The sequence below is a fragment of the Varroa jacobsoni genome, unplaced genomic scaffold, assembly GCF_002532875.2.
Source record: "Varroa jacobsoni isolate VJ856 unplaced genomic scaffold, vjacob_1.0 scaffold_698, whole genome shotgun sequence".
Lineage (NCBI taxonomy): Eukaryota > Metazoa > Arthropoda > Arachnida > Mesostigmata > Varroidae > Varroa > Varroa jacobsoni.
The window spans coordinates 120,865-144,425 of record NW_019213600.1 but is presented as its reverse complement, the minus strand read 5'-3'; the positions used below and the strand labels follow the sequence as shown (position 1 = coordinate 144,425).

General features: G+C 39.3%; 1 protein-coding gene across 3 annotated transcripts; it reads right to left on the bottom strand.

The window, feature by feature from the left end:
• Positions 1-10,107: 10,107 nt before the first annotated feature.
• LOC111262760 (uncharacterized) lies at positions 10,108-22,922 on the bottom strand. 3 transcript variants are annotated; one of them, XM_086969313.1, is made up of 6 exons: positions 21,428-22,922; positions 18,042-18,168; positions 14,786-14,932; positions 12,925-13,009; positions 11,871-12,073; positions 10,108-11,477 (listed from the first exon to the last, which is right to left on the bottom strand). In XM_086969313.1, the coding sequence occupies exons 2-6, from the start codon at positions 18,114-18,116 to the stop codon at positions 11,337-11,339; spliced, it is 651 nt and encodes a 216-aa protein (XP_086825439.1). In that variant the 5' UTR covers positions 18,117-18,168; positions 21,428-22,922; the 3' UTR covers positions 10,108-11,336. The 3 variants fall into 3 exon arrangements, with proteins under 3 accessions (XP_086825439.1, XP_022693000.1, XP_022692998.1); XM_022837265.2 differs by having other exon boundaries at positions 18,042-18,174; positions 21,582-22,922; XM_022837263.2 differs by having other exon boundaries at positions 18,042-18,174; positions 21,428-22,921.
• Positions 22,923-23,561: the final 639 nt, after the last annotated feature.

The following is a 23,561-nucleotide window of genomic DNA, read 5'->3' as shown; positions in this document are numbered from 1 at the left end:
ATCCACGAAGCTTCGTAGAAATTCAATATATCCAGCTGGTCGTCGAGCGTCTCTTCTTCCGGCATCATCTCGTGATAACAATTGTTGTTGACGCCCATTGTTAGTATGAGCATCAACGTACTCCTGAATCTATTTGGGACTGGTACTTAAATCGCTTTTCTTCTTGTTCGATGTAATTCCTCTTTAGCAGACGGGACAAACTGACCAATATCTCGTTAAAGGTGATAATGTGCTCCAGGCATGTTTTTTTTTTATCGAAAAAAAATTCTGTGGCATGGCAAACGTGTCGCCATTTGGTTTATAATGAACGCATCTGTTGTTTTCTCTTGTAACTTCGGTCCTTCATTTTACGACTTTATACCACTTGCTTCGAGAAACCTTATATTGACTCGACGATGGGCGCAATGTTCGCGTCGAGATTTATCCGCCTCCCCTTGTGGATTCCAACTTTCGAATTTCCGTTATTAAGACGGTTGTGCCAGTAATGAATTGCGGAGTGCAATTTGTTCGCCCTTAAACACTGTCTGCGTCTCGTAGTTCATTATTGTTTAGCCTGTTTACTACTATAGTTTATTATTATTATTATTATTATTATTTAGCCTGGAGAAATGTTGAAGATTAATGAATATACTTGAATAAAACAACCGGGGTAAATTTAAGTATAGAAAAAAAAAAAAAAAAAAACGAACATAACAGTATAGTCACGTGGCCAAGTAGTAAAATGTCGATACTTTCCAGAAGGCCGTTTATTTATGGATGGTATAACAGGGCCTGCGTGTGTTCTACTCCATAATCTCCGAATCTGCAAAAATATACATTGTCTACCGTTTTCGTCCACGATAGAATCATGTGTAGCTTCTTGATAAAGCAAACTGTACAGCGTTTCATGGACTTTTTCAAATATTCCTTCGACTTCCATTTGCATAGAGTATTATGTTATTTACCATTTTATTTACAGCTATTTAGTTTAATCTTACGAGAGTAATAATTCATATATATATATCAGGAGTTAATTTTTAGAGAAAAATATATTTTATCAAGTACCATTGCTTGCAATAATTTATTGGATGTTCGTTTCATTGTTGTTAAGTAGACAGGCGTCTAATAGGTTTTACGTGTGTGTGTTAGTTTGGCGCTGACTTCATGTTCCTGTCAATCAAATTTACCCTAGTGCTAGCTTTTAAAAATAGTAAACTAGAATAGATGAATACAGTGATAGATTCCACAATGTTGCAAAGCTTGTTGACACCAGCCCCTTTAAAGCTTCGACTCGTATCGACTTAGAGGCGTTATGGGCCCTATAAAAACTGTTAACAATAGCTGAACCTTCCTGCGTTCCTCTAGCCCAAACCCGAGAGAGTGACTCAAATAATATTTGCCAAATCGTCTAGCATATATTAAACTTCTTAACAGTTATTGTACGGTGCCGGTTAATACCTCTCCATGGCCTTTGATTTTGAAGTATAACCACCGCTTAACTGATCGAGCTTGGGAGGAAACACCCCATATGGATGCAAGCATATATTTCAGCTCTTACTGATCGTATTTTATATGGGCGTGGAGTTAGTTAAGATAAATATATTATTAATTATATAATAGGTGATTAAGTACTCATTTTTGCTTAAGTCATAAATGGATGTAAAAGTGCCAGCTCTTCGCAGTTTTCGTTGTGACTGTTCATGGAAATACCGAGTTTGCAGTGCAGTTTGAACTGCATGTTTGCCCCAGGAATTTGAAGACCCATTGATCCATTTACCCAGGTAGCATCGTATAATAGCCTTAAAAATAAAAATACGTCAATATTATTAAATAAATCAGTGAATATATTCTTGCAATTCGAGCCATTGCTAATCAGATTCATCACTATCTGAGAAAAACTTAAACCCAAAAAGTCACCGTCTTACCATTAGAATTACCAGAGTAAAAAGCATTCTGCAAATGTAACCTTTGCATAGCTGACGTGTATGATTGTTTATTCTTCACCATTGTGATACGTCATTGTGATTTCGTACGACGCGAACCCATATGTTCCTATACGAACCCACAGTTGCTCGAAGATCACTGGTACGTATAGTCTGAACAGGAAATACTTATATTGGGCTTCTTTTTAATAATATACTTAGTAGAATGCGTTGGCAGGTCCTGAACGAGTAGTACCTGAACATAGTGCTAGCATCTATTCATTTCGGAAAGGAAAGCTGCATAATCCAGTAGTCGGTATTGCCTCATGTTTAATTTCTTTTTGATAAATGAAAATAATAGTATTTTAGTTTGAATCGTTATGTTCAGCTCCGTGTTTTTTTAGAAGCTAATCAGTCAGTGTTGAGGGGTCCTGATTCTTGCAAAAATAAATAAATTCAACAGTATATGAGATATATATATATAAGTTAGTCATAATACATATACGTACGTTTAGATACGTGTGTTACCCCTGGCAACGTGTATAATTGATGACTAGATAGATAAAAAAAAAAAACAGGAAAAAGCTAAAGCCCGACTTGGTCACGACGTATTGATAGAATTTATGTAGATGAATATTGCAATATATACTTGACGACCCATTTAAATATCCTCTTCAATGTATGTTATGTATTTATTACTGTATTAAAGTTTTTTTTTTTCTTTTCGGAGGTAGATTTCGTGTAATTATAAAATCGAGCATATCAGACGCAAGTCACCATCGAACTAACAAATATTAGGTTTGGCAAGCTAACATGCGAAGTCATAGCTGGTAGGCTTTTGAGTAACGTCTAATTTTTGTGAGACCGTAAGGTTTTACGGCCAGGAGTTAAGTAGGCTAATATGTGTAGGCTAATAGGTCTTCTAATATGTGAACGTTGATATTAAAAGTGAATGTTATGTAATTTGTAAGGTGTATATGGGCTAAAAGTTAATATACTAGGGTGTTGGATTTTTCGCCATTCAGGCTTCAAACAAAAAGGTATTCCTATCTGATATCTGATAGGTACGCCTATCTGATATCAGTTGAACTATAACGAAGTAGAAGAGCCAATTTTCCTGTCAGTGTTTTCTATATACTATCATATAAATCAGGCTAACGATTGATATAATTTGCGGAAGCGTCAAATCAGCTTTAGAAAAAGGTTATTAGAGTCCGCTGCTGTTTTTCTCCAACGTCGTCCAACATCACTTGAAAGCAATACATATATGTATAAATCCAACAGTGTGATAATATCAAAAGTCCGGAAGTGTTTTTTTTTTGTGATCGCTAGATTTGCTCGAGATGAACAAGGTTAGGGTGTCAGGACAATCTAATTAGTTGGCAAAACATTCGCAGAAACGGTATTTTGCTAGTCTGGCTCGATTATTTAATTTCGCCTATTTTAGGTAGTTACATTAACAAGCGGAGGTTTCTTAAATTTTGCCTTATTTTCCAGTCTGCTATCTCTTCTTGGCGTGGCAGTGACAGCCAGATCTAAATTGCTCCAACAGACTGGATATTTCGGGAAAATAATGAACCATCTAATTCGACATATATATATCCGTTATTATTACAGATAGTCTACTAAAGCTTAGTGACATAGGTAAAAGCAGTTGTGTGGACAATTGCAGGTCGGATGAGTAAATTCACAGGCCTGTACCATTTGTCGAGTATATCTAAAAAGTGTTCACATTATCTATATACCTAATAAAAATAGTGCAGAGCTGAAAATAGTATCTGCGTATAAGTAGAAATTACAGAAATAGAGATCGATTCTAAAATCTAGCTATCGAACTAGGAAGCCATAATATACTTTGTAAAGCGCCACTTGTTTGTTTTCGCGTCAGAAAATGCAGATTTTAAGTAAAACGCCCAAACGCTATAACACCTCATAAATTTCGGGTACAGCTTCGTCCTCCAATGGCTGAAACCAAAATGGCCGGCTTCTGGCTTTCAACCAAAGGCAGAATTACAAAAATATGTGATTCTTATTTCCAATCCTACGATTGTCGCTTGTAGCTTTCTCAAACGAATAGGCCGAACAAACTGGGCACTGAGTTTTTATTACAGGCAAATAATGAAGAGTGCTGAAATCACAAAATGAAATGAAAAATCCTAAATGTCCATATTGTGTTTCCATAACATATCGAATATTAGCTACGTCGTCTATCTATTCACCGCGCAGAATCAAAGATGTCGTCCTCTCAGTTCGGGGAAAAAAAATCAAAGCGGTATCCTGTATAGCCAATGCTGTCACACTGTAAGCCCGATTTGACTTAGCAAAAAATTAGTTCCAAAAATCAAAATGTAAATTTTTTAGCATATATATATATAGTACAAAACAGTTTATTGCAATAACTTTTGGCTGACAACATATTCGAGTGATGTGTTTCTGAAAGCATAAACGATAAACTCTATTATAATTATATTTTAATATTTCAATCATGGCTAGGACCAACGAAACCATATATGAATATTCATGCAAACATTTCTACAGGGATCTTTTGTGCATCGAAGTATTTCTCCAGCTAAATTTGGCTATAGAGGCTCCAAATACAACATTTTCAGTTAACTGCTTCGAGAGAACCCGCATTGAAGAACATTCTAAAAGAAACGAAGTTCACAAAGACTGCTAGATCCTATAAATGTGTTCGAAAAGTTACGCATACGTTATGTACCAAGGCTTGAAAAGAAGATATTTTTTCGGTACGAGGGAAACGCGCTATTGTAGCATTTCGAATTGAAGATTGGGCGAAAAATTCTGCAAGCACTTGTCATCTGATAGACGAATAGCTGGCAGAAAACGATCAGCAAGGCTGGGAAAAACCGATAGTGCTCCGACGATTGTTGTTTTTGAGAGGACTTCGTTGCATTGAGCAGCAGACTAGGCAAACAGAAGCAACCCTTATAATCGCATAGATTTTGTCATTTTCTTTGAAATCAGCGGGACTTATACGAAGACACACGGCTCGCGACAGATTAGTTAAAGACATGTAGCATATGGTTTTCCTTAAAATCATAGTATATTATGAAAACAAATATATACGGCCGTTTTTAAAACTGTTCTATTTTGAATGGCGGCTCAAAAATAGAGTTCATAATCGTGCTACGTTTCATTTAGCCAGGCGCTTAGTTAACAGAAATGGGGGTTGATCTTCACCACGAAACGACGATATGCTTGCTTCTTTGTTCATTATGTCCCTAGTGGATGGCCAAATCGTTGATATTTGTGAAATTTCATCTGCTAATATTGGGTACTTTGAAAATTATTGGAGTTTGACAGGCTGACACGTAGACACGTATTATGCAAAGCCAACAAATTGCTTTAAACACTTATCATGATTGTCGTTACTTTTAAGTTCTTGTACATACATACATATAACGATAAAGTAAATATGTTGTAGTCGGTTGGCAACTTGCAACGGCTTTCTATAACCGTTGGCCCCTCTTGCTGCAATCGGCCCTCAGCTGGTTGAGATGGCTGGTCCATGGGACTACTGAGATTTTGCAACGGTTTGTGTTCGCCTCGGTCTTCTATTAGCTACCATCGCTCAGCGTCAGGCCAAGAATTAGTTTACGTTCGTGCTTGGGACTGACTTTATTTCCACTCTGACCTCTAGAATTAAATCTAGGGTCAGACTTAGCCTTAAAATGAAGTTGAGCTTCAGATTAAGCCTTAGGTCTAGGCTTAAAGTTTGTCTTGGCGTAAGGCTTAGCCAGGCGCTTATGGTGAGATCCAGAATAAGGCTTAGTTTTAAATTCAGGGTGAGGGTTAGACTTAGCATTAGGCCTGGCGTCGGGCTTCGAGGTACAGTTGGAATTAGGTTTACCGTTAGACCTAGAATTAGCATTAGATTAGGATTAAGTTAAAAGTTAATCTTCGTGACAAATTTTACAGCTAAGCTCGAGCCTGGATTTTTTTTGTCAAGAGCCCGTACGTGAGCTCTTGACAAAATCTGCTAAGTACTAGACGCATTTAAATCCGCCCGAAATGGCTACACAGTTTACTTTGCAGCCCCTAAGCACACAGATATTATCGCTGTCCATGGAGGACAAGCGTTAATGTGTTACCGTAACAGGTTTGAACGTAATATCGTCTTACAGATCTATAACATATGAACAATACAAACACTATATATATATACATATATTAGATCGCTCAGAAAGTAAGTTTTTTTTATCAACCAACTTCAAACGATGTTGAGTTTTGTAGGAGATTTATTTTGGCATCCAAAGTAAGTTACTGGTCTTTGCGGGGTCTATGTAGAAGTTATCCAGAAAAACGATCTGGTGATAGATTTATTTCCACATTTTTGCTGCAAGTTTGGTTAGCTTCTTAGTTCTCCAGGCCATGAATCCGATCAGTAGAATTCCGACGCAATTTTGATCCGACTTCGGTGTGAAAGGTTCGGTCCTTCCGCCAAGGCCTCATCTGGTCAAGTGTTGTTATAAAATCATTGTTTGGTCCTGGCTTGTATATCGTCAATTACATTTTAAGCTTAACGCATCGGGCTCACTCGCAGTCTGCGCTCGTTATTGTCAAAGCTTAGAGTAGAGGACTCATTTGGGCTATTACGAAATTATATAAGCGGTTCAACCAGAGTTTAACTACTCTCTTTCTCTCTCTCTTTCGCACTAAAGATGGTCGCAAAATCCTTGCTTTTTATTCCCGAAACCAATATTGTGCCTAGATTATTTTTTTCTTGTTACTATGCGACCAATGGTTTGTATGTGATTGTAACTGAAGGGTGGGACCTATCTTCATAGCATCGATATATTTTGTAGTGCATAGAGGCGATTTACGACCGTAGGTTGGTTAATTCCCAGCTAAGTAGAGCGTTTTCGTGATGTCTGATTCAGGTTTCGTCCAATAGATCCTACAGTATACAGTCATGCGCTTCGTATGGTCACCCGGAATGTGTTCCAAGTAGAGATGTCTAGCTCTAAGGCTCGGAAACTAGTTTCAGTAAACGCTGCTAGCCTTCAGACGCGCATGGTATAACGTTGCAAAAGATGAATTTAGCCAAAATATAATATAAACACAACAAACGTAGAGCAGTCCAGGCAAAAATAAGTCACATAAAGTTCAAACTTAATGACTAAGTAAAATATGCGAGCGATAAACTTTGAAATTTGTCGAATTCATATATGCAAGGTGTACCAAAGAAATGCATGCGTGTAAATTTGAAGTATTATTTTTGCATAGTATCTGCCTTCTTACGCACTCGAGAAGTACTCTGGTAAAGACGGCGGATCCTATATACTATCAGCTTGATCTAAGGGCCCAAATTAATCTGATCATAGGCTGCTGACAAATTATTTGATCGAAAATTGTAAATGAAAACCTTAATATTTTATTTTGACCTACACGTTTTTATAAACAGAAGATCGGAGTAGTAACTCAACTAATCATGAACATGTAATAATACTAAATCATACTGATTCTGGTCGTCATATTTGAGTGTGTTTAGAAAATGGCTAGATGCCCAAAAATCCGCTGTGGAGGCACTGTTTTCATAAAAAAAAAAAAAAAATAATAATTTCTAACATCCTACAGTGTTGTACATCAGTCAGTTGTAGGCGGTAAAAAGCAATACCAATTCCATTATTGATATGATCTAAAAGACTAGTAGAGACTAAGGTAACCGGAGTTCTAATACATTATAGTTACCTGTTGGTCCGAATTGGGTTTTCTTACGTGGCAGAATTTACGGGTCTTAGGTGAGTTTCGGTTTTTGACAAATACTAAGTATTAGATCTATTAAGAATTCAGCATTGCAAGTAAAAGTTACAGCCTTTCGTATATGTGGATTATGTCAAGCACCTGGTTGTTTCTTCGATCGATCGTGATAAATCGAACACCAAAAAAGCATGTCAAAGACTTCGAGAGGGTAGTAGTATCTTCGGTGAGTCACAGACGGTTGAGAATCTTCTATCATATAGAATACTCATAAGTAAGTTTGGCTAAGGACACCCTAGCATATAATTGCTAAATGGTGGACGTAAACACCATTTTTCCGAGCTTACGTTATTCTAGCCCGTTTGAAAAATCGAATCTGCTCATGTAATTAACAGCTTTAACGGTGACCCTCTAAACCGATACCAGTGGATGGTATATACGTACAAAGTGCACGCTGGCCCGTGCACTTAGTAGTTTCTATATATCGGATGTTGAAAACTCTCGTTTATGGCCTGCTTAGCCGGACACTGACGAAATCTTACGACAAGCAAACTTAACACTTCGAAAAGTTCCGATAAGTGTTCGATTAATTTGCCACAGCATCGTCGGACCTGTTTATTTAGTACTAATGTGACTAAACAATTAAAAATACTGCAAATATTTATTTATTTAAAAAAATTACCGAAAAAAAGACATATGTATATTCATGAAACGTTAATGCTAGGAGAAGCTTAGTTATATACAATGTAGAAATCGCGAGGTAGCTGAAAATTTTCTGCCTAATGATAACTCACAGTCAAAGATGTCGACCAATTTTTCTACAATTGCATTTGGTCTGACGATGAAACACTGTAGACTAATATTCGCATATTCGCATAACAGGAACGCCGCAATAGACCTAAATGGCTGATAACTCTTTCCTTTTTTCAACTTTAATTGATTTAGTTATATATATATATATATATATATATATAAACGCTGATTAGAAAAGGACTGAGGAAGAAAACGAGATCATGCGTGTAAGTATGCCTACTATAGGCCAGCAAATTACCACTAACCTTTATCCATTTCTATCCCTATTTTGAGGTCATTAGAAAGACTCAGTGCCAGCATTGAATTGCACCGTTGTTAGAATATGAAAGCCGTAGAAGCTGCAGTTATCAATGACCCAGCCTTCCTAAATGGTTGTCTTTTACCAGAGATTTGTGCTTTATTCGTACATGGACAAAAGACATTTTACCTACGGTACAGCTGCTGTCGTTCTTGTTTGCAGAAAGTTTACTCAAAGAAAGTTATAAAAGATATAGAAAACGTTCGTATCAGTCTTCTAATAGTGATGTCTGTTGGTCATTTACTGAATGTTAGCTGAAGGCCAATTCAGTCCGCGTATGCCTATTGGAGGTTAATCGATGATCGGTTTTTTATCCTAACAACGACTCAGGAACAAGAGTCAACATGTCAGTCTCGAATGTCCATTTTGCTTCCAGCTCGAACTGCAACCATCGCTAGGAAATCAGCTGAAACCGACCCAAATGTAAGGAGACTTGAGGTTGTCCTCTGAAAATTTACTGTTATCCAGTACGTTCACGCCACTCAATAGGGGGTTCAGATGCGGTGATCGAACAGACTTTTTCTGTCTCTCGACCATAAAACTAAATACATCCATTGTTCTCATAATTTTACCAAATTAGATCGGTGTTTTTCAACAGGGGGAACGCGTTTATTAATTCTCCTTCTTCCGCTACATCCTTAAAAGTGTGCTATGTCTGAATAAGTTCTGCTAATGTTTCATAGCTTTACGCAATTGTGGTATTAAAAATAAATCAATGTTACATACTGAACACATATACATATATTGTAGCTATTCAGAGGATCGAGGATGCTGAACACCTTTTGAGCTACGCACTGCTCCGAAACGGAATTCGGTCTATATTTTATAAGAGTTATTCCCCGTATACGACTATAAATTGATTATGTAGTTCTCGAAGGTGAGAGCACTGGCGAGATCTATCGAGAACGGACGAAACTGGACCACACAAAAGCCCTTCGAGAAGCAATAGTTTGTTACTGGAGCAACAATTTTTAAGTTAGAAAGTTGAAAAAGCACAGAAAATAACTGCATCTCAAGATTTGAAATTTTAGTACGAGTCGCTGTAATCGCGGAACCTTTTTGAACAAATCAGAGCACAAATGTTAGAGCAGCCCTCAGCAGTGCAACGAGATTCTTTGCAGCAAGCTTTATGAAATTATAAAGATGATAAGGAGCCAGGACCTGGTTTCTCACAAACTAATTACAGAATAGATGTAAAGTGTGGAGTACCTCAAAAACGGCTTGCAGTAAACAGTGTCCGCCAATTGATGAGAACCTACCATGACCACAGTAACTGCCCTTAGTGCCAATTTAGCTGCTGCATCTCATACTGCTTATCCTATTCTATCCCGGTACAAAGAGTCTAAGTAGGACGCAATGAAAACTATTAAAATATAAAGCATTCCGGCTAATCTAACTTATTTTCTATTATAGTTTATTTTACTCCGAAGGGATGTCTATAAAATCTAGCACACTCTAGTATAGAGCATCGCTTCTTATTAACGACTAACTTACAGAGAAAAATATCAACTGTACTATAAATATGAAGTGAACTTAGTTCTAGTATTAAAATCATTTATACTCTTATGTACAGATGCAACAGACAATTGTAACCATAGATATCTATATCTATATATATATATATGTATATATTCAGACGAGAAACCTCACTCGAGTAGCATCACTCGACTGAGATAAGTATTATGGACGTCGTCACAAGAGGCACGACGAAATTATCACAAGTAGTCGAACTGGCCTGTGATCCATTGTAGTCGGGTGATCATGTCCTGCCCAAGCAACAATTGCGGACGAGTTTCAATATGTTATTGCGTACCATAGTGCAGTGTGACCAGGCAACATCTATCGAATGCGCGCGGCTATTCAACTGCCATAGTTACAACTTTTTCCCTTCAGTTGTTTTGCTGAGTACACAAACGATAGACTTCAACGTTACAGGGTCGTAGCTAGAAGATATGCTAGATATCTTCGGGTTGAATTCACTGAAATACTATGCAAAGTCTAAATATTTAGTATTTCCTGGCGTAACTCTCTAGCAACATGGTCATCCTTGTCAATTATGTTCTATTTAAGACATTTATTAAAATTGTTTAGGTTGTAAAAATAGGTTGAACTTAGCAAGTTTCTATGTTATAATATCGTATATTAAGGAAACTACAATCCATTAAGGATATTAAAAGCATGGTTATTCTTCAAGTCTGGCCACAGCTCTGAGCCGTATAGGCGTCACCATTGCTGACGCACTTGCGCATCGAAACATGAACATATTGGATATGCGCAAGCGATGGGTGGGAACTCGTGGATCAGAAGGTCTCTTTGTCAGGCCTTCTTATGTAAAAGATTGTTACATATGGGTAGTATATATGCTGCATCAAGGTTCGTTGCGTATCCTTCCCTGTCCGTTTTTCTTCGGCCAACGGACATTTCTCAAGGGAAGCTACTAGCTTTTACGGTTCCCTTTCGACACTTTGTTGTTTGTTGAAGGGTAAAACAGTATTACGATAGTACGGCTCTATGTGACCATTCTAAATTAGATGGCAATCGTCACGCATATTGTATGGACTACGTGGAGCAAAGTGAAAACTTCCGAGTCATAGAGGGACTCTTCAGGCAATCGTATCGTAAGGTGGAGGATCTTGATCTTGGCGAAGTCTCACGTAGAACGCATGTACAACAATAAAGAAAAACATTTCGACGAAAAGTATTAGGCATTTAATGGCTGTTTTCGTAAGAGCCTCGGCGTTTCCCTGCAATATAGGAACGAAATGCTTAGACCCTCCCACACATTTCACTGTAGAGTTCTCCAATGTCTCGACAAATTGTCACACCAGCAAACTCGAAACGTTAAGGTCGTTCACTGTGTTTTGATCCAGCTGAACTCGTACTAACTCGTCACTGATCGGTACGGCAGTAAATAGCAATCAGGTAAAGACATTAACGTAAACGGCAACCGACACACAAGCCTTGCCAAAGTTCTAGCCGTATGAAAATGACGTTTGGACGTAATTATGGTAACTGTAATGATTGACGGAATCTGCTAAGTCCTTCACAACATCAACATTAATTTAGGCAAATTCGCTTTATTCAAAAAAGTCAATCCAGATCTCGATAACTACAGATGTAAACTGAAACAGTCTTACTTGTTCTTTGGCTTTCTGAGCTGTGATGGCCAGCGTCTCGATGACGCAAGCCTTGAACAGAAACGCAATACCGAGTCCAGCACAAACGAGCCAAGCCAGTACGAAACGACGTTCTTCACGTAGCGCTCCACGGAGCAGGAAACCACTTAGTACCGCTCCAACAACCCCCTGAAGAACCTGCATGATACAGACAGAGAGTGCCCCTACTCACCGCAGTCCAGCGGATCCGAGCATTGCGAAGCCATGATTACGTGAAAAGGAGCACATTGTTAATCACCACCTGGGAAATCTTTCCTGAGCTAAGTCATTGATTTTTTAGTTACGTTCCACTCAGACTGGGCCCATTTTGGTGTTTACTATAAATGTGACCGGATATGCAACCGTACTCGACTTGTGTCGTAGTATCAGCGCATAGCTAAGCAACTGTTTGTTTACAAACAGCGCATTCTTAAACTCATTGCTCGTCTGGTTCCAGCATGTGCCAATCATGATAATGTAACAGTATTCAAAATACATCCCAATTTCTACTACTGCTGCCAACATTGAGTAGATGCAACCGCAAAAGACGAGATCTCTGCCCGTAACTGCACCCATACTTGCCATCTCTCGCTAGCCCTACCCTTAAGAAACAGGTTCATGTATACATGATAAACAGCAAAGTAACTCAAGTTCTCTTTGATCTACATAAAAGCAGGTTACGAACATAACGGCACAGCGAATCAGGAGAGCTTTAATGAGCTAAAATTAGGATTTTGTACTGATTTATTGATCTACCGGATTTATGAAACTGTCATTTTTAGGGCTCATTGTCAATACCATAAATGCTAGCCGAAATGCCAATAAGTTAACCAGTGTAGCTGAGATTACGAGTTTCTTAAATATATATATATATATATATATTAGTTATTTTAGCCTTAGTTATTTTTTTTTGTTACAAAAAGATAGCGTTCGTTTATACTATTCTTTTGAATGTACTTGTTAATTAATAAAGGACCATGTTTACACTCTGTTTCTGTTATTCTAATAAATCTGAAGCCTTGGCAGTGTAACTTACACGTGTCTTGCGGGCTTCCAGATGAAGTAGATGCATTGTACAATATAAACGTTGAAAACAACACAGCCTCGAACACGTACAGACCCTACAAATAAACGTATCATGTCGAACAGTTGAATCAGTCGAAGTTTGAGGCAAAGTTCAAGACTATGCTATGTCGTCATGTGGTCGAATGACCAGTAAGTACAGGTGTCGGATCAAGTAAAGGTCATCACCGAACTTGGTCGAATGTCACATTTACCTATGTCAACCAACAGTGGTCAATCCTGTCTTGTTATAACTGTTATGCATTTATTCATTCTTTCTCAAATTTAAATTCTTACTTTGTATTTAAAGGCAGTGTCTCACAGATAATATCCGAGGTTAGAGGAGCGCGGAGTAATATCCGGACATGTCTTATCTGTGTTCGTGCGTGTATAGCCATATAATAATTACATCCTAAAGAGGATCGTAGTAAGGAACTCTCAGGGTAATGTACTAAGCTGATGGAACATTTATCGGATTACGAAAAAAATGCCGAAATAACGGAGCATTTTGAAGAGACATATTCAACCACAAATGAAATTCGGTAATGAAAACAAAGGAAGAACCCTTCGGGATTTAAGCGTGATTCTGCTGTCTGACCACACACGTCTGGTAGCACCTGGAAGAACTTCAGCCTGCTGCCTAATACGAGCAGACGCTATACGGGCGACCGTGTATCGTGCTCAAGAAGTTTGGGCTGTCGGTGTGCACTCCACCTTTATGACTGTCTGCAGATCGCTCGATGAAGAAGATGTACCTGAAATCTTAAGGCAGCTATCGTATGTCTTGTCCGCAGAAAAGGTTTAGAGGTGCATTCCTTTTATAAATGGCCGCTATCGTCAGCCTCTGCGGCGTGCAAAGTCTTGAAAGGACCCCCTAGCTCAAGCCATGTACAGGACGCACAGATTCACCTACAGATTAGTACACAATACAACACTCCAGCTACTGAATACTCGATCTATCGAGACGAGCAAATGTAATAAGTCAGGATGCCTCGACGCTATGTACCTCGATTTCAGATTTTCTACTGAGTGCATTGCGTATAAGAAGCTGCTGGCCTTTATTTCGAGCTTCGCAGTAGCTTGGCTCGAAATTTCCGTCTCACTCAGACTTCGTATAAATGGCCAGCACTCTGAAAGTAAGCCAGTTATTGGCATCTGCAAAGTCAATATGGAATCGAAAAATCGTTGCAAAGGATAAAGAAGTTCCTAGAAAAAGTTATGACTATATTTACAAGAATAGTAGCGCCGATTTAATCAAATTTAAATTACACTTATTTTTAAGGTTTATCAATGGGTATATTTATAAAGACGGAAAAACGTAACCGCGCATGCTCGAGATGTTTCTTATTATTATTACGACCAGAGCTAAAAAAAAATCTTTCAGCAAAATCTCTAGCAACAAAGGGCTGCATCAGTGATTTCGTCCCATCAAAACTATTGCGTATACTCAGGGAATAAGTGTTACACTTAAAGTCTCATGCTCGTGCTCAAATCGTACCAAACCATTTCAGTGCATATTATATATTGAGTATATAATAATGTGAGTAACTGAAAAGTCCACTTAAAAAATGCTCAGTTATTTACAGTTCGCCAAAACCTATCTTTAATAAACACCACAGCTATATGATTGCGAAATTATGGCGGCGGAATAGTTTTTTTGGATGTTTCCGATTGTTTGTTACGCTGACCGAGCGTCTTTCTCCGGCCAGTCGGAACGCATTGAAGCTTCTAACGGGATAGGTCAAACTAAAACGCTTGAGGCTTTCGGTCATTCTTATATTCCTGATTTGTTAATTACTGGGACTTGTAAAAGGAGACGAGAGTATATAACTTACGATGCTTAGTATTCCAATGCAAAGAACAGCGTTTTGAAGTGTGCACGATCCCTGGACTCGATTTAGACGGACGGCAAATCGCGGAACTGGGATACGACGGAAAAGATTTTTCGCAGCTGGACGCGTTGAAGTCGTTGGAACGTTTACCTATAACATGAGGGCCGGCATAAGTTTGACTGGCATTAAGTTTCTTCTGTGCGAAATTAGCAAAGGAAGGTATCTCAGGATGGTCTGTGTCAGATTGCAGATTTTGCAAAAACTACCTCGTAATCCTCACTACAACACTGTGCTTTTCGAGATCATACTTATCGAATCAAACAAAGACTACTTCTACTTGAAAAACGTCAATACATATATATATATATATATATGACAATAATTCAGCTAGAATTTTTGTGTTAAAACAGGTCAGCCTGTCTACACAATGTTAATAGCTTTAAGAAAAAACGTTCTTGCGTGAAATACAAGTGCCAGTGGTTGTTTTAGAAGTTTCGCTTGCGCCTTTTCAGAGACATCAATATTTTACGTAAGTGACGCTACTTGTACCATATTTATGAAAGCAAGCCAATTTTCGAAGCAATAGAAAACCTCCTAAACTTCAATCCAAAGCAAACAATCCAGTAATATGTTACTATGAAAAGCTAAGCAGCTGAAAAAGTCGGGGGGCTCTTGACGATGAAACCCCTGGATAAAATAGTGTTATATGTTCTAATATCAAACTGTTTTCCCTTCCAACTTTACTATAACCCGGAACTCCATATATATTTTAGCTCCATTGAATTGTTACGAAGGTATGCTTTCGTTAAAGACTAGAACTGTACATTTCAAGGCTGAAGTTTATCTGTATATTGAGGCAATGGGGTATGTTATTTACTGTCGTTTTCGAAGATGTATTCACTCGATCTTTTGAAAGTAAACGCATGCACCTAGATTACCTGCAGACTATCTTTATCGAGAATGCTTAACGCGTTGGGTCTAATGCGAGGCCTCTGGGGAGGAAGCCTACGCAGGGAAGATCTAAAGAGTTACCTATGATATTTTTTCAGTGATGTAGGCTATGGCTTTTCGAGCTACCGGATTAGATTTTGACGGCTTCGCAGTGGCCTTTTTAAACGCGGGCGTTACTCTAAACGCCTTAAGGTCTAAACTACATTGATATGCTGCCGTACTGATACGAACATTCGAATGACCCTTACAAATTACTATGGTCTCATCGTTTGTTGGCATCAAATTTTTGTGTTACTGACTTCATGATGTACGGCGTTATCAAGCGACTTTCGACTAATTTATTTAGTCTTTAGTCGGAAAGCACCAATAAAGAGAGGAAACCTTTGACCAAAATCAGGCTTTGCTCGTTGCTAGTGGCTACCGCCATATTGCGGCGCGCAAGGATCAAGACCGGCACGCCTTTTGTGTTTAGGTTTAAACAGGTGACGGAATGTCGAGCTTCAGTATCTCCGTTCACGCTCCCCTTGGATCTTTTCTAGGTGAGTGCTAATCGGGTATGTCGAGTGAAGCACTCTGGTTTCTATTTCTATTGCGGCAATATTTTCCATTTAACAAACGTAAAGTGTTAACAAACATAATTAGGCCGAACAATCATAAACAAATAGTTTACGTAGATACATACTTAGCTAAATTTTATAAATATTTTTCTTTTATGCTCGTCACTAAATACGCATGGACGCTTTTTTAGAAAAGTTAAAAGATCAACGGTTCATATCTTTAACAATCTTTTAAATTTTATAGCTCCAAGCAAGTCTCTGAGGAAGACTAATCCGCCTGAGTTCAGCTAAAGGCAATTGACTAGCATTCTGACCGAAGTTTTTTTCTCCTGATTCCCTGTTTTATTTAGTCACTAATGAACTTCGATCTGATTTTGCGTACGTCTATAACAAAGGCTTCGCTCATTGCCTTACCGCCCACTTCGTTTGATTCATTTGCTTCCGGTGCTTTACTTTAATTGTCGATCAATACCGGAAGAGGCCCAAAAGTTAACGAACAATAAATGACCCAGAAACGAAAAATTTAATACATATCTGCGCTAATTGTTAAACTAAGCACGTTTTTTATGTGTGCCCACAAAAGGTCCATGTTCATATACGGGCACAGCCGGTCATTGTTCACACACTCGCCAACGATAAAAACTATTTTTTAACAGCCCTCATATATATAATGTTGATTACATATAATAATCTTCTCTCATAGGTACATACGAGTATGTATACGAGCACAATGAAAGAGCAGAGGTATGAATGAACGAATAGACTTCATAGAAGAAGCGGTATCCGTGTAGCGATCTTAAACGGTGCTCGTGTCTTTTACGGCAACCAGTTTATCTACACATTTGATGGATTATGCTGTATATCTATGCCGTCCTAGTTCGCCATAAGCCTTTTCAATGAAGTGACTTTTAGTAATCATATGAGCAAATTAATCAAACAAAATCCTATATAATTGTTTTGCGCCATTATGCACAAACGAAACGTATTATCTACTATTCGATGTTTTTTAAAGTTAGTGCTGTGCTTAAAATGCAACACAATAATTTGGAAATGCATTGTTATTCTCTTTTCAATAAACATTACTTATCTGTACATAAACACGAGCATTGTTTGGAAACCAATAACAGATGGACGGGGCAAGTATTCACGAGGACAGCCAGAGCAGGAGCTTAAGGTTTTATCTCAAAACTATAGGACCAACCGCAGTTGCAAAGTGCAAGCTATATGTATGTAATCCCTTCTTGCGAGTTTAGATTCGGTTCAGCCCACTACTGTCGGAAACGAAAGTGATCCGCTGATCTTCAGAGCATCATTGCATTGTAATCTTACGATCGGCGCTATTAGGTGTGAATCCCTCAGTATGCTTTCCGTAGTCATCGCCCCACCTTTGCTTTCTCTCTAATTCTATAACATTCGTGATTGCGATTGGCGCATACAGGCACAGACTTACGTAGAGATACTTTGCGCTCTATCAGCAATGAAAGAACATCTAATTTGGGCCTGAATCTCAGCCAGCTCGGACGCAAGGGAAGGCTGGCTAGAAGCGGGAAAAAGGAGCTCTGTCTCTGTCTCTGTCTGAGATTGGCATTGCTGCATGTTCGGCCAAGGGTAATCGTTCAGGCTTCTATCTGACGCTTCACGAAGTGAAAAGAGGTAAAATAGCTAGAAGTAGACACACCCTGATTTACCATATCGTCTAGATTTTTGCTATCAACGGCGACAGTGTATGGCAAACTTTAGGGTAATTCTACCTGAGGCAAGGACGCCTGTGCGGGTGACGGACTGCACGGAGGTAGGCTGCATGGCAATGGAGGAGGTGAAGCCATCGTTTGGCTGGCCTAAAACGGGCGTGCAATTCGTTCCTTTTCCGTGTAAGACCTGAAACTAGAAAATGTATAGAGGTGAAATATGCAAAATTTTAACCCAAGTCTCGACTGATTAGAAGAGAATTGTTTAAATGGCTATATTTTAGAACTTCGAACACTAGTACTTATGCTTAGCTTTAATGGATTCCAGTACAAGTGATTACATTATTAAAAAGCCTGATTTGGTTATATATTGTTGCAGCGGTGATAGACCCGTTGATTACGCTGGTGAATGGAGTTCAGTAGACGCCTATCGCCGAAAAATGTTGACGGTGAATTTCTTAGGAACGGGTAATTTTTTTATAAAAAAAAAACATCCTATCCGATGCGATTACATAATAATAATAAACGAAGCAGATGTTATTCACTCAGTTGAATAGCTTCACTGTTTGAAATATTAAAGTCAGTCGTACGGTTATGCTGCCGGTTCCGGAGACAGATACTGATGTATTTGTATACTTATATGCGCTTCTTCATAATGTTACGAGAGCTCTTAACACAGTTAGGAAATATATAGTGGCTTTTAATCCGTCATTTTGTCAAACTCGACAAAGACATGTCTACGAAAGCCTTCATATTTAGCCTGAGTTCAGATTATCTTGCCGGAACAATTAGCATCTTCTCGCAATTAGATCTAATATAACGTGTCATACCATTGTTTTTACCTTACCACTTTGAATGTCTTTTTTAGTTAGTAGAAAACGCATTTTACGCAGACATTCAAGCTAGCGAACAATTTCGTTTTTTAAAATCCCCACATCAAAACCTCGTCCAGGAAATTTTCTTTATTAAGATAACCCCAGCGTCATATCAGCGCAAAAGCCGTTTCAAAACCAGTAGGAGATGTCACAACGTTCGTCTAATACCCTAAAGCATACATATCGCACACATCCTATATAGATATACCTACTATTAGCATTAGTTATCTGCCAAGGTACTTTTTCGAGATGCGGAAGGCTCTGATAGCGGGCCTGTCAGGGTCCATTTTAAATATTTTCATTACAATGTCTATCTAATCCCTAAACACAACGAATTTTCCCCAACGCATAATTCCTAGTTCGCAACTAAGTTAAGCAGGCTTTTTTTTCAGCACCTTTCGTGAAAATAGAAAACACATGAAATACCTTTCACTGCTCGAATACGATTTGTAACGAATTTTCGTTACTACCTTTTTTTTTTTTTTTTCGTAAGCATGAGAAAGCTTTGTGGGACGGGCCGCGTGTCAGTTTTAACATTGCTAATATTGCAGGTTTCAATGTGTCACGATTAACATGATGAACGTCTCTGTTGCCATCGGTTTTTATGAAAGTGCTTTTACATTTTTAGTATTATGATTTAATCTAGCTAAGAGTCCACACTCTCATGCGACAGCTTTTCCGTATTTGCTTTACCAACAAATGCAAATGTTGTGCTTAGCTCATGAGCAGTCCTTTGCCGATAAGGGTCGAGGGGAACCGAATAAATAAAAATACAAAGTTATATAATAAACGCGCCAGATGAAATACATCCACAGCGCGGTCAGGGGCTACTATTAAATAAAAACGCTCAATGTTACTGTAAGTCCAATGGGTATGCCTTTCAGAAGTTAGAGAAGAGTTTCTCACATCTGCACAAAAATTGAATTATCTATATCTGCTTATCGCATGAGAACTTCAGTGAAAGAGAGCGACTACGGATCCGTCTGATTATGAGCAGGTCGTAAATACTGTTGCTGTGATCAATAAAAAGTACTTACTCCTTAACATACTAATCTTAAGCTTTGAAAAATATGTCATAAGGTTAGCCATCTGCAGCTGGATGTGTTGAAAAGAAACGGACGACATGAGGCAAATGTAGGCGCTTAAAGGGTAGTGTTGTTGAGCTCTTTGCAGAGGTTTCGCTTGCGTCAGATATCTAGCCGCTCGTCTGTAGAATCTGTTTATTAAAGGGACTTTACATCGGTACGCTGCTAACGCGTTCTGCTCGAAGGAGCGCTCAAACATGAGTTTTAAGGGGCTATACGCTGCGAGATGCCTGGACCGAGAACGGCGCTCGACACTGCTTTAAGTTGAACGTTACAAAAACTTAAAACAATCAGCAAAGCTGTATGCGTATTTATCCCTGCCTTCATGCATTAGTTCAGCTAAGACTAACAAAACTCGACATGTAGAACACAATTTGTTTCGGCATACGTATGCATATACTTTATGACATTGATATATTCGAGTGATGTTTTGGAAATGTTTACTGTCCCTTGATCTGCTGTAATGATGAGTTTCTTGGACCGCCTATTACGAGTTAAATATGAGGAAAGAAAATACTCACAAACGAAGTAGTCCACCTTGAAAGTTCTTCATATAATCGAACCTCGCAATCATACGTTTTTGCTAGCGGCTGAGCCTTAGAAAACGTTCGAAATTAAGAACCTTTGACAAATCTCTTCTTTTAGATGAATGCTTTGCCCAGTGATACCTAGTAGCTGTTTTTTTGTTTCTTTTTTTTTACAAGGCTTCCTATAAAATTAAACATTTTCGTAGTAAAAGGCACTTCGATTTTGTTCCGAAAGTGAGCGTCCTCTGTTGTGCTTATACAAATTACATAATGTTAAAGAAATAACAACAATAAAAGGAGCTCTGGATCATGTGTCCCATCGTTCCTTGCAACAATGATGTTAAACCTGTACGACTGTCAAGTAGGAAATTCAAAAACAGAATATAAAAGTATCGATTTTTAAAAAATACATTTTAAATCCTAAGTTACAATGTAAAGTTCAACCTCTTCACCAAGTTGTAAGATTACTAAATTATTCGGTAGTCTTTAATTGTCTTGCGAATACGACACAATTGTTAACAATGTATTCTATTCTCACGTGGTATGAGCACTTTGCTAAATCGGAAAGACAAAAACGCTACTGAATTTCAATGTGTACACCGTTTAAATTAGCTCATGCGCTCCTTTCAGTGATCTGGCGTACGGGCATCTATGAGTAGGTTTATAGTCCCTCTGTCTTGTCCTAAAATAGGTCTGTTGACAAGGCAGATCTTAGGTCATGCATTAAAGTATCGAAGCACATTATCTTTTACTTATTCCATTTATAGCCTGATAATAACACGTTAATCTTTGCACGTCTAAATAACACACTGAGTCCTTGGCACTAGTCAGCGTTATATTTACTTATCATACACGATGGTTTTTTTCGCAACCACTGATTGATGTCGTGTTCTAATTGCCGTTCGTAGCTTTTTAACCCTGAAGCATTTTCTGAATGGTAAACGCTGACAATTAAGATTTACCTTCTTGAGTGATTGAATCTACTTAGATGATTAGGAGTTTCTCCCGTAGTTTCTGTATAATAGATATTTTCCTGTGTTTGTGTTTCCTACGACCACTATCGTCGCCGAACGTCAAGGGATATCCAAATGAAACACTCGGAATGCACTCACTTACTCAATTAAGTTCACAATTCAACATTCCACAGTGCTGAGCCGACGAAGAACACGTAAAACCAGACAGTCTACAGGACTACTCTCACTTGTTGTTCAAAATGGCCCTAAAAGCCATCCTAACAAGAGATAAAAACAGAGAACTTTCTACTGTGCGAAGCTACGGCATCTTCATGGCCTCTATTTCGCATCCAACTGGCCTAGAGGGGTACGCCGTTATCCGATATACGCTGCCGCCGTTGCCGTTGCCGTTGCCGACGGCAACGAGGCCCGCCGATACTAGGGGAACGAGACAGAAAGGAAGCAACAAAGACGAAAGCGAGTTCTCATATGGAAAAGTGAATAAATGCGGTGGCCGTTGCGTCTGGCGTCTGGCAGCACTGGATAGTGGTGGGCGATTGATGCCAGCAGCTGGTACAGATGGTGTCGGGCACCGTATTCGCGGGCCTTCTTCGCGGGCCTTCTGCGGGTTGTAGCAGCAACAGTAATACTACAACAATTAGCACTACTATTTTTACTACAAGTCACCGTTATTATGCGGCTTTGGCGGTTATTACTGCTCCAGTGGCGCTACGCTATTGGCGTAGCGGGTGCGCCGTGTATGAGTGAAAGGAGGAAAGCGTCAGGCCTGCCTTTAGCTTGTATCGTCATCGAGGCGAGGGTCTGGTGCCCGCAATGTCTCGGTCGTCTGGTTGTTCGCGTGTGTCTGGGAAGAATGAAGATCCTTCGACAAGTACTACACGGAACCGACTATGACTTGATGAAGGTAGAGCTAAGGGCGCAAACGCAAAGATGACAAGTGTTTTGCGGCGCCCGTATTCTCATACTTCTTCTCTATTCGGTTTGACCGGTCTCTGTACATGAACGAAGCCACAACCTTTGACTCTTTGAATTTTTTTCACATGTCGTTCCCTGTAAGCTATTTGTGTTCATTTCACTGTTAGCTTGATATTCGATTCAACAAAAATCGTCCACGTCGAGAAGAAACGTAATTATTAGTTGAATGATTTGATATTATTCATCTATTTAGAAAGAAAATGGGTTAAGCAGAAACAAGGGGGCACACTGTTATCGGGTAACGAGTTGAACGAACTCGCTTTTAGCCAATGTTCGAGGCCCGGGAGCCGGAAATGTCTAGCATAACTTGACACTAATGGCACTAGCCGCTGCAACGAACAGATAAGCAGAACCGCCTGTACGCACATCAGCAATTGGCTTTGGGTAGACCAAATGACACGATATGTTAGAAAACTAACTTTGAAAGATGCTTAGACTCGTTCTTATTTGCATACTCGATCCCGTGCTTTCCTGTCTGTTGGCCGTCGAAGTCGTTGTCAAATGAGACGATACAGGTGCCGAAATATGGTGGAAGGCGGATTTCGTTGAGAGTTGGCAACCCAAAGCGACGCGACACCGTTGTTTGTGGCGTGCCGCCGACGCGGGGCTCTAGTAGCTGTAATGAGGCCAGCGGAGAAGTATGTCAGTAGTGGAAATGGTAACGTGTATCGTTGACACACAGATAGAGCGTAGTCGTCAGACAATCACCAGCCACTCTGCCAACAGACAGCGGCAGCGGCAGCGGCAGCAGTAGTCGCTACAGAATCAACACAGCAGTGCGGTACTTCTTCGACGCTTCGAAGACACACAGTGAGGCTGGATCTGCCAATCGACTGTTCGGACAACCCAGTAGACGGCGCTGTGCTTGCCATCACCAGATTTCTGACAACGAAATGAATGATCTGCGCAAGAGCGATATCTATGGGCGGTTTGGAAGATACGAATTGGGCCGTCAGGTCGGATCGCTTCGACGGGTTCACAAGCGGGCGAACGGTCGACCACGAGCCGCCGAGCGAGTATCGAACGATGAAAACTACGAAACAAAATTAGAAAAACGAGGAGGAAAAGAAGGGGTGGGGGGAGGGGAGAAGGAGGAGGAGGAGGAGGAGGGGGAGGAGGAGGAGGAGGAGAACTAAATGAAGTAGCA